Below are 15,193 nucleotides of genomic sequence, written 5' to 3' on the forward strand. Positions count from 1 at the left end.
CTTAGGGAAGCAGCTGCGAAGGGGAAAAAAAAAAAACTTAGGGGAGCAGCTGTGAAGGTTAAAAATTTACATCAGGTGTGGATGCTGTTCAAAACTACTATCCTGGAAGCCCAGGCCAAATATATTCTGCGTATTAAGGAGGATGGAAGACCAAACGACAGCTGGAATGGTTAAAAAGTGAGGTGAAGGAAGCTATTAGAGCTAAAAGAAAACCCTTCAGAAAATGGAAGAAGAAACTGACTGAAAATAATAAGGAATGGCAAGTCAAATGCAAAGTGCTGATAAGGATGGCAAAAAGGGACTTTGAAAAAAAGATTGCGTTGGGGGCAAAAATACATAGTAAAATTTTTTTTTTTTACGTATATTAAAAGAAGCTGGCAAAAGAATCGGTTGAATCGCTAGATGATTGAGGGGTAAAAGGGGTGCTCAGGGAAGACAAAGCCATAATGGAGAGATTAAGTGAATTCTTTGCTTTGGTCTTCACCGAGGAAGATTTGGGAGAGATACTGGTGCCAGAAATGGTATTCAAAGCTGAAGAGTCAGAGAAAATGAATGAAATCTCTATAAACTTGGAAGATATAATGGCGCAATTTGACAAATTGAAGAGTAGCAAATCTCCTGAACCAGATGGTATTCATCCCAGAGTATGGATAGAATTGAAAAATGAACTTGTGAAACTATTGTTAGTAATATGTAATTTATCTTTAAAATCAAGCGTGGTTTCGGATGATTGGAGGGTGGCCAACATAACACCAATTTTTTAAAAAGGTTCCACAGGAGATCTGGGTAATTATAGACCGACAAGCCTGACGTTGGTGCCAGGCAAAATGGTACAAACTATGATAAAGAACAAAATTACAGAACATATTCAAAGGCATGGATTAATGAGACAAAGCCAACATGGATTTAGTGAAGGGAAATCTTGCCTCACCAATCTATTACATTTCTTTGAAGGGGTGAACAAACATGCGGATAAAGGTGAGCCGGTCGATATTGTGTATCTGGATTTTCAAAAGGCATTTGACAAAGTACCTCATGAAAGACTCCAGAGGAAATTGGAGAGTCATAGGATAGGAGGTAGTGTCCTATTGTGGATTAAAAAACTGGTTAAAAGATAGAAAACAAAGAGTAGGGTTAAATAGTCAGTATTCTCAATGGAGAAGGGTAAATAGTGGGGTTCCCTAGGGGTCTATGCTGGGACTGCTGCTTTTTAACATATTTATAAACGATCTAGAGATGGGAGTAACTAGTGACGTATTTGTGATCACACAAAGTTATTCAAAGTTGTTAAATCACAAGAGGATTGTGAAAATTACAAGAGGACCTTACAAGACTGGGAATCTAAATGGCAGATGATGTTTAATGTGAGGAAATGCAAAGTGATGCATGTGAGAAAGAGGAAGGTACAGGTTCCACATTAGGAGTCACCAACCAGGAAAGGGATCTAGGCGTCATCGCTGATGATATGTTGAAACCCTCTTCTCAGTGTGTGGCAGCGGCTAAGAAAGCACCTCGAATATTGTGTTCCATTCTGGTCACCGTATCTCAAAAAAGATGTGGAGGGGCATAATCGAAAGGGACACCCATATTTTGCTGAGGACGTCCTCGCAAAACGTCCCAGTGGAAGGGCGGGGAAACCCGTATTAATCGAAACAAGATGGACGTCCATCTTTCGTTTCAATAATACGGTCGGGGACGCCCAAATCTTGACATTTAGGTCGTCCTTAGAGATGGTTGTCCCTAGACTTGGTCGTTTCTGATTTTCGCCGTTAATGGAAACTAAGGACGCCCATCTCAGAAACGACCAAATACAAGCCCTTTGGTCGTGGGAGGAGCCAGCATTCATAGTGCACTGATCCCCCTCACATGCCAGGGCACCAACTGGACACCCTAGGGGGCACTGTAGTGGACTTCAGAAATTGCTCCCAGGAACATAGCTTCCATACCTTGTGTGATGAGCCCCCCAAAACCCACTACCCACCACTGTACACCACTACCATAGCCCTTACGGGTGAAGGGGGGCACCTAGATGTGGGTAGTGGGTTTCTGGTGGGCTCACATTTACCACCACAAGTGTAACAGGTAGGGGGGGATGGGCCTGGGTCCGCCTGTCTGAAGTGCACTGCAACCACTAAAACTGCTCCATGGACCTGCATTCTGCTGTCATGAGTATGACATTTGAGGCTGGCATAAAAGATTTTTAGGAGTGGAGTGGCCTAGTGGTTAGTGGTGGACTTTGGTCCTGGGGAACTGGGTTTGATTCCCACTGCAGGCACAGGCAGCTCCTTGTGACTCTGGGCAAGTCACTTAACCCTCCATTGCCCCAGGTACAAATAAGTACCTGTATATAATATGTAAGCTGCATTGAGCCTGCTATGAGTGGGAAGGGTACAAATGTAATAAAAATATAAAAAAAATTTTAAAGATTTTTTTTGAGGGTGGGAGGGGGTTAGTGACCACTGGGGGAGGAAGGGGAGGTCATCCCCGATTTCTCTCCAGTGGTCATCTGGTCAGTTCGGGCTCCTTTTTGTGGCTTGGTCATAAAAAAAACAGGACCAGGTAAAGTCGTCCAAGTGCTCGTCAGGGAAGCCCTTTTTTTTCCATTATGGGTTGAGGACGCCCATGTGTTAGGCACGCCCAAGTCTCGCCTTCGTTACGCCTCCAACACGCCCCTGTGAACTTTGGTCATCCCCATGATGGAAAGCAATTGGGGACGCCCAAAATCGGCTTTTGATTATACTGATTTGGGCGACCCTGTGAGAAGGACGCCCATCTTCCGATTTGTGTGGAAAGATGAGCGTCCTTCTCTTTCGAAAATAAGCCTGATAGTAGAATTAGAAACATACAGAGAAGGGCGACGAAAATGATAAAGGGAATGGGATGACTTCCCTATGCGGAAAGGCTAAGTTGGCTAGGGCAGCTTGGAGAAAAGACGGCTGACGAGAGATATGATTGACATCTATAAAATGAGTGGCGTGGAACGGGTAGATGAGAATCGCTTGTTTACTCTTTCCAAAAATACTAGGACTAGGAGGCACGCAATAAAACTATAAAATAGTAAATTTAAAACAAACCAGAGAAAATATTACTTCAATCAACGTGTAATTAAACTCTATAATTCGCTGTCGAATGTAGTAAAAGCAGTTAGCTTAGCGGGGTTTGAAAAAGGTTTGGATGGCTTCCTAAAGGAAAAGTCCATAGACCATTATTAAAATGGACTTGGAGAAATCTACTGCTTATTCCTAGAATAAGCAGCATAAAATGTAGTATACTGTTTTGGGATCTTGCCAGGTACTGGTGACCTGGATTGGCCACTGTTAGAAACAGGATGCTGATCTTGATGAACCTTTGGTCTGTCCTAGAATGGCAATACTTGTGTACTAATGTACAGCCTAATGAGAGAAAAAAAAAGTGTGTGTGATTATGGTGTCAAAGTCCATACTAGGAACAAAACAAACAAAAAAACCTCAAGAATCATTATCCTTTGTCAAACTATTTCACTTAATTATGAAAGCACACACATTGTGTTCCAGAAAGGAACAATGAAACCTGAATATGGCTGGTGATTAATTTTAACACAGATAAAACTACACTTTAGTTGCTAACAAGACAAATTTGAAAAGAAATTATATTAGCTGGTGATCAACCATATCAAAATGCACTGTGCAAATACGTGCCATTATACAGGTAAGGTAAACATTTATTGTGTGCTAGAGATTATTGCTGATCAGTTTTAGAAAACCAGCTAACACTTCAGTAGATAGGGTTTTCACATGCTTTCAAGGGCAGAGGCCAGCCTGGTGGCCAGGATCCACAATAGGTTTTGATCGTCAGGCTAGGCTTCTGAACCCTGGACTAGCCAGGACTGTGAGGAAAATAGACAGACATCACACAGCAACAACAACTAACCACTACACCCTCTAGAGTCGATTAAGGAAGCTTCCGGAGTGGTTACTGGGGGTTTAGCTCAGTTTGACCACAGAATAGCAATGCAGAAAGGGTTTCAGCACTGGTGATAACTTGCATGGAAACCCTTACTGCAACTCCATTTACATCTATATAAATGCAGTGCATTTGCTATCCTATGGCATGCACAAAAACGCTTTAGTAGCGCGATTACTTTTTTTTTTTTTGGGGGGGGGGGGGTTACCCTTCCTGTCAGTGCCTGAGCTAATCATTGCTCTGGAACCAACATGAAAGGTGACAAATATCAATGAGCTCTGCAGGATTACACACTGACCCTCCCTCCCCTCCGAGAAAGCGCCAAGACTGCCCCTGCTGCCCCGGATAGAAAACAAAATAGGAAGGAGACTTACCAGCCTTGAGCTGCACCAGCCTCTCTCCCTACACAGCCTTGAACAACAGCTATCCTTCAAGAAGGGTGCAACCAGCTCTCCCCTTTGAGTTTTGCCTCCCCCCCCCATTTGGGTTTTTTCCCCCCTTGTAGGAATGAACCTTTAAGCCTTGCCTCACAGACCAATGGGAGGAGAGGGAAGGGAACACAGAGCCAGGCCTGGAACCTCCTGAACTGGGACTGCCCAGGAAGCTCAACTGGACAGGAAGTGGCCTATCCAGAGCTCAGGGCTGAAGCTAATACTGTTCACTTGCTGGAGATAGAAAATACTGAAGGGTTGAGCTATCAGACTAGGATTATATGCTTGACCTCACTTCTGCGCTCTCCACCTCCATCTGCTGGTAGATGGATATGACTATCTCACAAGTTTTGGAATACTTTAAGGACTATATGGAATGTCACTATTCAACTGCTGCAAGGATTATGTGATGCGCAGCTCTTAACTGCAGGAAACGCAAATTCCACCAACACATTTACATGATTTGACCCCCCCCCCCCCTCCAAAAAAAAATCGTTTCCTTCTCTTTTCTATTTACTTACCATTGCCAAGTGGGACAGTGGTGTACTAAATGGTCTCCAGCTGCTAAAAACTGTTAAGGGGGATAGAAGGTGGGGGGGAAAAGAAGCACAAATGGTTACATAAAATTGTTTAAAGCAAAACAAAAGATTAACAGAATAGATAAAGTAGTCTGGTTGTTATGTTAGCCCACTTGAATGCACAGAAATAAGGAGTAGCAAACAAACAAGGTGATAATCAAAACAATACATTTCTTGACTAGCTTTCAGTTGACGGACACAATTATCCCCACAGGCTCTGGAATAGTGGGAAGCTACGTAATGGGATATGTGCTCTCACTTTCGGATCTGCTCGGACTCGCACACATTTGTTTCTCAGTACCGGTGCCAGTGGCGTTCCTAAGGGGGCTGACACCCGGGGCGGATCGCCAATGCACCCCGCCCCCCGGGTGCAGCGCCCCCCCCCCACCCAGGAACAGCGCGCTGCCCCCCTCAGCAAAAGAACCCCCGATCCCCCGGCGAAAGAAACCCCCCTGGGTGCACGCCGCTGGGAGGGGGGGGGCCGCGCGCCTGCCGGCTCTTCGTTTTATTGCTCCCTCTGCCCCGGAACAGGAAGTAACCTGTTCCGGGGCAAAGGGAGCATGAAAACGAAGAGCCGACAAGCGCGCGGCACCCCCCCAGCGGCATGCACCCGGGGCGGACCGCCCCCCCCCCCCTTGGTACGCCACTGACCGGTGCTTAGAGACTTGAACAGGCTTCCCTCCACTTCCAAAATAAAGCAGAACTAGCAAAAATCATAAGAAATCCTTTCTTCAGACCCAATACCAGCTCCGAGATGGTGGTAGGTTTCCAGTTTTAAAAGCAGGATTTGTTTATGTGCTGTTCTCTAAGCATTGGGAAGAAAAAGCACATAACCTCATTAACATCCATTTTACTACATTTAAGTACAAGTTGCAGCCAGCTTTGGTGCACACATGGAGTGGAAGGCAGAGGGTAGTGGTAGATTTATTTATTTACTAGCCGTTAAGCCCGTAACAACGGGCTAGTTTTTTGTTTTCCTATGGCCTCCCCCCGTCCACCAACCCTGCTCTCGCCCTGCCCTCCCCCCAGCGTCTGTTTCCCTCAGTTCCGCCCCCTCCTTCCCTCCCTGCTCCCTCCTCCTCCGATTTCCACGCCCATGTCCAAGCCCTCCTCCCTATTGGGCTGTACTGCTGGTGAAGGCGGGGCTTGGACTTCTACACTCTCAGCGTTCCGACTCTACTGCGCATTTGCAGGTGAGTCGGTCACTCGCCGTTTATATGTTTGATTTATTGCATTTGTATCCCACATTTTCCCACCTATTTGCAGGCTCAATGTGGCTTACATAGTTTTGTTATGACATTGTCACACAGGATATCAGATACAATCAGTGATGTGCAAAGATTAAATGAAGGGGAGAAAGAAGGAGAGTGTTAGGCGGGTAAGTATAGAAGGTGAGTTTTCATAACTGGGTGTTTTTTTTTTGTTTTTGTTACATTTGTACCCCGCGCTTTCCCACTCATGGCAGGCTCAATGCGGCTTACATGGGGCAATGGAGGGTTAAGTGACTTACCCAGAGTCACAAGGAGCTGCTTGTGCCGGGAATCGAACTCAGTTCCTCAGTTCCCCAGGACCAAAGTCCACCACCCTAACCACTAGGCCACTCCTCCAGTGGTGTGCTTCAAGGTTCAGTTCTTGGTTTGGTTCTTTTTAGCACTTAGTAAGCAATATTGCTTAAGGGCTGTCTGGTTAAGGTCTCCCTCTTTGCAGATACCAAAATGTGCAATAAGGTACACACCCCATATTGGTGTGGATAACACGAGGAAGAACTTAGCAAAGCCAGAGGAATGGGCTGGAATTGGGCAGCTAAGATTTAATACTAAAAATGAAGGGTCATGCATTTGGGCTGCAAAAACACAAGGGAATGGTACAGTTTAGCGGATAAAAAACTTTTGTGCATCAAAGAGGAAAAGGACTGAGTGTGATCTTATGTGATAATCTTAAGGTGGCCAAACAGGTAGAAAAGGCAACTGTGAAGGCTAAAAAAAAAAAAAGATGCTTGGGTGCATAGGGAGTGGAATGGCCAGTAGGAGAAAAAAAGGAGGCAACGATGACCCTGTATAAGACTCTGGTGAGATCTCATTTAGAATATTGTGTATAATTCTGATGACCGCACCTTCAAAAAAAATATAAACAAGATGGAGTCATTCCAGAGGGCAGCTGCTAAAATGGTTAGTAGTTTACTTCAAAGCGTATGAGGACAGACAAAGATAGGGGACTTTAAATACCTCAGTGGCATAAACTCCTGAGGCAAGTCACTTTCAACTGAAAGGAAGCTCTGGAATGAGGGAGTACAGGATGAAGCTGAAAGGGGACAGACTCAGAAGTAATCTGAAGAAATATTTAGATCTCTAAGGGTGAGGAAGGGATAAGAATAGCCATACTGAGTCAGACCAATGGTTCATCTAGCCCAGCAGTGGTCAATCCAGGTCACAAGTACCTGGCAGAAACCCAAACAGTAGCAACATTCCGTGTTTCCATTCCCAGGGCAAACAGTAGCTTCCCCCCGTGTCCATCTCAACTATGGACTTTCCTTCCAGGGATTTGCTCAAACCTTTGTTAAACCCAGATACACTGTTACCACATCCTATGACAATGAGTTTTGTTTTGAAAATATTTCATGTAACTTCATTGAGTGTCCCCTAGTCTTTGTACTTTTTGAAAGAGTAAAAAAAAAAAAAAAAAACCCAAAAAAAACTCCATTTACTTTTACCCATTCTACACCACTCAGGATTTTGTAGACCTCGATCATATCTCCCCTCAGCCGTCTCTTTTCCCCAGCTGAAGAGCCCTAACCTCTTCAGCCTTTCCTCATACGAGAGGAGTTCCATCCCCTTTATCATTTTGGTTGCTTTGAATCTTGTTTTCTAATTCCGCTATATCTTTTTTTTGAGATACGGTGACCAGAATCAAACATAACACTCAAGGTGAGGTCGCACATAGTAACATAGTAGATGACGGCAGAGAAAGACCTGCACGGTCCATCCAGTCTGCCCAACAAGATAAACTCATATGTGTTACCTTTTGTGTATACCTGGACCTTGATTAGTATCTGCCATTTTCATGGCACAGACCGTAGAAGTCTGCCCAGCACTAGCCCCGCCACCCAATCTCGGCTAAACTTCTGAGGATCCATTCCTTCTGAACAGGATTCATTTATGTTTATCCCACGCATGTTTGAATTCCGTTACCGTTTTCATCTCCACCACCTCCCACGGGAGGGCATTCCAAGCATCCACCACTCTCCCTGTGAAAAAATACTACCTGACATTTTTCTTGAGTCTGCCCCCCTTCAATCTCATTTCATGTCCTCTAGTTCAACCGCCTTCCCATCTCCGGAAAAAGTTTGTTTGCGGATTAATACCGTCCAAATATTTGAACGTCTGTATCATATCACCCGTTTCTCCTTTCCTCCAGGGTATACATGTTCAGGTCAGCAAGTCTCTCCTCATACGTCTTGTAACGCAAATCCCATACCATTCTCATAGGTTTTCTTTACACCGCTTCAATTCTTTTTACATCCTTAGCAAGATACGGCCTCCAACACTGAACACAATACTCTAGGTGGGGCTCACCAACGACTTACACAGGGGCATCAACACTTCCTTTCTTCTGCTGGTCACACCTCTCTCTATACAACCTAACAACCTTCTAGCTACGGCCACCGCCTTGTCTCACTGTTTTGTCACCTTCAGATCCTCAGATACTATCACCCCAAGATCCCTCTCCCCGTCCGTACAAATCAGACTCTCACCGCCTAACACATACGTCTCCCGTGGATCTCTACTCCCTAAGTGCATCACTTTGCTTTGCTTCTCATTGAATTTTAATTGCCAAACCTTAGACCATGTATTCATCTTATTTACCATCCATTTCCTAATAATTGCTATGCTAAGCTACTGGAGTTTTATATCCTGCAAAACCCTTTCCACGTTTAGAGTGGGTTACAAAAACATAAATGAACAATCTTAATACACAACTTGTCTCAGAAACAGACATAAGTATACCATTTGCTTTTTTGGCTGCCGCCGCATACTGGATAAACATTTTAGCCTACTGTCTACAATGACACCTAGATCTTTTTCTTGGGTGCTGACTCCCAAGGTGGACCCTAGCATCAGGTAACTACGATTTGGATTATTCTTCCTAATACGTATCACTTTGCATTTGTAGATGGCATGGATGGGCAGACTGGATAGGTAATTGATTTTACCTGCCTTCATTTTTCTATAATTCTATGATTGGTAGTATGGAATCCATACTGCTTTTAGAGAGACTCCAACAGGGGTGGGAAACCATGGTCCTTGAGGGTCACAACCCAATCAAGGTTTTCAAGATTTCCACAATGAATCTGCATGAGACTTATTTGCATACCATGGAAGCAGTACTTGCAAATTCATTGTGGAAATCTTGAAAACCCCGACTGGGTTGTGACCTGTAGGTATTCAGAGGTACTTAGCTGTCAGAACACTACTAAATAGCAATTATTCTGGACTCGTGACCAGGGGAGCGTACCTCTTTAGCCCAATGACTAACTAGTTGTTGTAAAAAGGAACAATGCCACAGATGGAATATATATTATGATTTATTAAGTAAAGAAATATATATATAAATAGTTCTGAAGCAAAATGCCAAGCAAAATACAGTAACTTGCTATAAAAAAAAATAGATTATCACCCAAAATATAGACAATGGAATATGATTATCCTAATGGACTAACTAAATGAGTGAATACACAATCAATCACAATACTGATATCCTAATGATTAGCATTAGAAGTTACACCACAAGTTTTATTCAAAATACCGTTAACAGCTAAATTCATAGACTATCAGTCATGACATAACCCATCTGTCACTGACAAAGCAAAGAACTAATTAACCTCATGACCATAGGCAGTAAATCCTGGAATCTCACCCTGCAGTCTGTGACAGACTTCCAATGGTAAAGAAGCGGATTCCTCCTCGTAGACTCAAGCTGAAGTCTCTCAGTGAGTCTCTCCATCCAGGCATGAAGTCCGAGATTTAAATTCTGGATACAGAAGGCACAGTCTTAGATAAGGCCGTATATGGTAGCTGAGCTAACCTTGTGAATTTGTTACAAGGTATGCAGTTCATCGGTGTTTAGGAAAATCAGTCTCTAGCTCATTCAGAGCCTTCTATCCACCTGCAAGTCTACCGGTCGTCTCCTCTCTTTTTTCCTCTTCAGTCCAAACTTTTGGTATCCAAGGGTCACAGATGATACCTGTGGATCAATCACAGATGATGTAATCATGTCCAGCCAGCTTCATGGCCAAGAAGCGAGCCTTTGTTCTAGTATCGACGGCAAGCAAACTTCCCTGTCTGCTCACGTACTCCTGGAGCCACGTGTGTCTCTCTCCTCCAATCTTCCCAGGAGATAGCAGCCGGTTTGCAACACAGAATATGTCCTTGGATGAAATCATCTTGCTATGTTCAGCAGTAATGTTCCTTTGGCAAAGCTGGAACAGGCCACAAGCTGTAATCCATACTGTTATAATAATGCCTGTATAGGCCAAGACCAGCAAAGGTGAGATCTCAGGTAAATACTCCTACAGACCCTTGAGGACTGTGGTTGCCCACCCCTGCTCTACAACAAAGTAGTTATGGATCTGGATTGGGTTCTGTTGTAAGGATACTGGGCTAGATGAACCTTCCGCCTGATCCAGTATAGCAATTTGTGTGTTTTTATGTGACGTTCAAGGTGGATTACATACATATATTACAGCAAGCAATAAAAACATTTTTTTTAATTATACAATGTACACTAAAGCTCTTTACTTAACAAAAAAAAAAAGTAAACAGCCACAAGAAAAAGCACCTTTAAACACAAGTTAAACATTCAGCTTGAGGGACTAGCACAGATTTCAAAACTCACATCTAAGAGCCAAGGGAACATGGTTACGAGTACGAATCAATGTACTTGTATAAATAAACCCCAATATAAAAACTATCAAATTTAGAAAGCACCCAAAAGGTAGATCAATAACCAATTCAGCTAAATGAGCAAGTGTTGCTTTCTCCCACCCTTTACTTTCCAGGATAATCTCTGGATAAGTATTTTTTTTTTTGATGTATTAAATTTTCAAATTTCAAGACTTATCAATATCACTTGTACAGAAATATCTGGTACAAATAGCAAAAAAACAAGGAAATACAAAATTAGCAAAAGTTATCATCATGAGCTACCATTGACACGGGTTATTTTGTTGTGAGCCCGGGTCAATAGTAACTAGATCTCATTGAATAAAATGGGACCTGTACTACAAAAGCACGAGTTGTAGCAAAATAACATGGTTAACAGCAATCCACAGTGATAAACTTCCCTTCCTAAAGTGAGATAGAAGTAACAGAAAATTACTACTACTACTATTTATCATTTCTATAGTGCTACAAGGCATACGCAGCACTGTACACCATACACAAAAAAGACAGTCCCTGCTCAAAGAGCTCACAGTCTAAATATGGAATGTTGCTAGTGGAATAGCAACATTCCATCTAGAATCTCCAATAGTAGCAACAGAATCTCCAATAGTAGCAACATTCCATGTAGAATCTCAAGTAATAGAAACATTCCAGAATCTCCAATAGTAACAACATTCCGTGTTCCACTGCACTAACCACTAGGTTACTCCTCCACTAGCAACATCCCATCTAGAAGCCTGCCCTTGCAGATCAGCAACGCAGCTGCGCAGGCTTCACAGAAACAGAAGCCTGCGCAGCCGCGTTGCTGATCTTCAAGGGCAGGCTTCTACATTACTACTACTACTTATCATTTCTATAGCACTACAAGGCATACGCAGCGCTGTACACCATACACAAAAAAGACAGTCCCTGCTCAAAGAGCTTACAATCGAGATAAGACTTACCTCCAAGAAACGCCACAAAATCATCCCGCAAATTTCTCGACCTGCACGTCCCCAGCTGTAAAGGAATAAAGTACAAGCAGATGCATGCTACCACATTCTCGTACCTGGGCACGTAATTGTGGAAATGCACTGCCTACAGACCTGAGAACTATCGACGAAACAAATATCTTTCGCAAATCCCTGAAGACATCTCTCTTCAGCAAGGCATACAATGAGAACTAATAGCCACAACAATTCACCCGACAACCCACTCAGTCAACATAGCTCACCTAATATAACTACCTTAATCAATCCTTTCCTTCCTCTTTCTACCCTTATTTAACTTCTGCACAATATTAAATGTAACTGTCACCCTGCAATGACAATGTTAACAAAACTATGTAAGCCACATTGAGCCTGCAAATAGGTGGGATACAAATGCAATAAATAAATAAACAGAACAATTAAGGGTAAGGGAATAATAGGTGAGGTTGAAGGACAGGGCAAGTGAGTAGTGGTTAGGAGTCAAAAGCAGTGGCAAAGAGGTGGGCTTTAAGTTTGGACTTGAAAACGGCTAAAGACGGGGCTAGACGCACAGACTCTGTTCCTTTTATCTTGCTGCACCATATACCTAGAATAGATTTCCTGCGCTGGTACGTCAAGCTCCATCTCTGGCCGTCTTCAAATCTAAGCTAAAAGCCCACCTTTTTGATGCTGGTTTTAACTTCTAACCCTTATTCACTTGTTCAGAACCCTTATTTGATCATCCTCACTTTAATATTCCATTTTCTCTTGTTTGTCCTGTTTGTCTGTCCTAATTAGATTGTAAGCTCTGTCGAGCAGGGACTGTCTCTTCATGTTCAAGTGTACAGCGCTGCGTACGTCTAGTAGCGCTTTAGAAATGATAAGTAGCCCATTTGCAGTGAAACGCACAAAGAGGCAGTAATCAAGATGATAAAGCATCACTGCCTATGTCGCAGCTCAAAATCCGCTTCCAAAGAATTCTATAAGAATGAATCTAACATAAATACACTCAAACATTTGATTACTCACCTCTTCAGGTGTTATTACTCCTGTTTCTTTAAACTTGGACTCCTATTTGAAAAAAAAAAAACAAATCATACAACCACCTTCTAATAAGCTATTTCTTTAATGTCACTTGGTATGATTTAAGTTATCAAATTACAAATGTTTACTACAAATAAGGTCTACTGAATGTGAAGTCCCATTTTAGAAAAAGATATCCAGGTAAGATGAGAAATATCCAAGTACGGACATTCAACAGTTCCCTGGTAAGTTTTTGCACTTACTGTGCATTAGAGGCAAAAATGAACATGAAGTGCAAAGCCTGCACAGTAACTGTGTGGGGGCATGCCCAGCACTTGCCCTGCAGTAACCACAAAATAACATTATCATCACATAGCATAGTATATGAATGCTTTTAACAAGAAGTCCTCCTTAGCAGCACCCCCCCCCCCCAATCCCTGTACAACTCCCTCCCCTACTAGCATCATCAGGCACCCCCCCTTGGCACTGACTGAAGGTGATCCCTCGACACTCCTACCCCACTGCCAGCCTGGGTTCAAAATGGCAGCTCTAGTTTGATGGTACTATCACTAGGGGTCAAGCGGCCACCTTAGAGCACAGGCCACTAACCCACCATGTTAGAAAAGGGTGGTTTGCAATGCTATTCGGAGGAGGGGGTTGTAAACAGCAGACCATAGTAACTGCCTGCAGATAGCGTAAGTGCAGTTAATGCTCTTAGTGGTTATCAGAATACACTATAGCTTACTATGTGCTAACTGCAAATACTATCTATGTCCATAACCTACATATTCTTCACCTATTTCCCACACCCTGCCACAACAAGCAGTTACAGTGCAAATCTGCAGGTGGTAAATGTCATGGCCATGCACTGTTATCACACTTTAGTAAACAAGCCCCTTGGATTCCTAACTCAGCTAAAAATGTGTCAAATTTTAGGGATCCAAAACCAAGCACCTAGGTTAGACGTTAAGATTTCTTTCACTGTTTATTTATTTGTAGCATTTGTATCCCACATTTTCCCACCAATTTGCAGGCTCAATCTGGCTTACATTTGCCGTAATGGCGGTTGCCATTTCCGAGTAACAGAATTACAAATGGTGTTGCGTTAAGGTGCATATATACATGGTAACATACATGGAACATAGTATATATGGAGCAGGTCATGGTATAAATATATACCCTGTGCATACATACATAGTAAAAAAGGAATACATTATGGTATTAACCTTGGTTCTGCTCTCAGACTCCAGAAGAGAGGAGTAAGGCATATGGGAATGAATAAAGAGTACACAGAACAAGAAGCATCCAAGCAATAAAGAACGGGGGGGGGGGGGGGGGATACAGGAAGAATGGACAGATAAGAGTGCATAAAACAAAAACATGCAGTTCTATACTGCACAAAATGGGCAAAGGAATATGAGAAAGTATGGAGATATAAAAAGGAACACAGAAAGGAAGCAAAGTCAGTGAAAGGTAAGCAACAGAGGAGAGTGTGCACAAGTGGTAGCACAGAAGACCATTTAGGGCAGTGGTCTTCACTAATTTTTAAACTGGGGCTACTTCGAATCCAAATGAGCTGAAGCAGAACCACCAAACACCTTCCCATGCAGGGCTATAACACTGTTGACCAGTGTGTGTCAATGACATCCATCCCCACCAAACCACCTTCAAAGCTTTTCATTTGAGGTATTGTCAAGGAGGTACCCAACGGTAACCAAGCATAAGGAATCCCACAAGCGATCAATAGGAGACGTGGGAAAGGAATGACAGCTGAACATACCACTGGTTCAACTAATCAGATTTATTCTTCAATCAATTAATCAGGTTTAGGCTTCAATCAATATAAAGAGACTTGACAGGCAGCTGTGTCTCGGCATACAGGATGCTTGTCTCAGGAGTCTGTTGTAGAGCTCAGTAACCAATAAGGGGTGATGATAAGAGCTTAAAGCTCTGTGGGTCTTTAAAAAGACCATGTAGGTAACTACACTAATGAGCACTGTGCATATTTATAAGGTCTTTGTACAGACCCACAGAGCTTTAAGCTCTTACCACCACACCTTATTGGTTACTGAGCTCTACAACAGACTCACTGCACCCTACGCCTGGAATAGACTTCCTGAGCCCCTACGTCTTGCCCCATCCTTGACCATCTTTAAATCTAGATTGAAAGCCCACCTCTTTAACATTGCTTTTGACTTGTAACCAGTCGCCTCCACCTACCCTCCTCTCCTCTTTCATCTACACGTTAATTGATTTGCTTGCTTTATTTTTTGTCTATTAGATTGTAAGCTCTTTGAGCAGGGACTGTCTTTCTTCTTCTATGTTTGTGCCGC

The 15,193-nt window shown here is 43.1% G+C and overlaps 1 protein-coding gene across 1 annotated transcript in view; it reads right to left on the reverse strand.

The window, feature by feature from the left end:
- Positions 1–15,193, reverse strand: part of ATG3 (autophagy related 3) — a 60,159-nt gene that overhangs the window by 44,007 nt on the left and 959 nt on the right. Inside the window, exons 2-3 of the mRNA XM_030202233.1 lie at positions 12,867–12,908; positions 4,895–4,944 (exon numbers count right to left, since the gene is read on the reverse strand). Coding sequence (XP_030058093.1) covers positions 4,895–4,944; positions 12,867–12,908 — 92 coding nt within the window. The remainder of the gene's footprint in view (positions 1–4,894; positions 4,945–12,866; positions 12,909–15,193) is intronic.

Source organism: Microcaecilia unicolor, chromosome 4, assembly GCF_901765095.1.
Source record: "Microcaecilia unicolor chromosome 4, aMicUni1.1, whole genome shotgun sequence".
Lineage (NCBI taxonomy): Eukaryota > Metazoa > Chordata > Amphibia > Gymnophiona > Siphonopidae > Microcaecilia > Microcaecilia unicolor.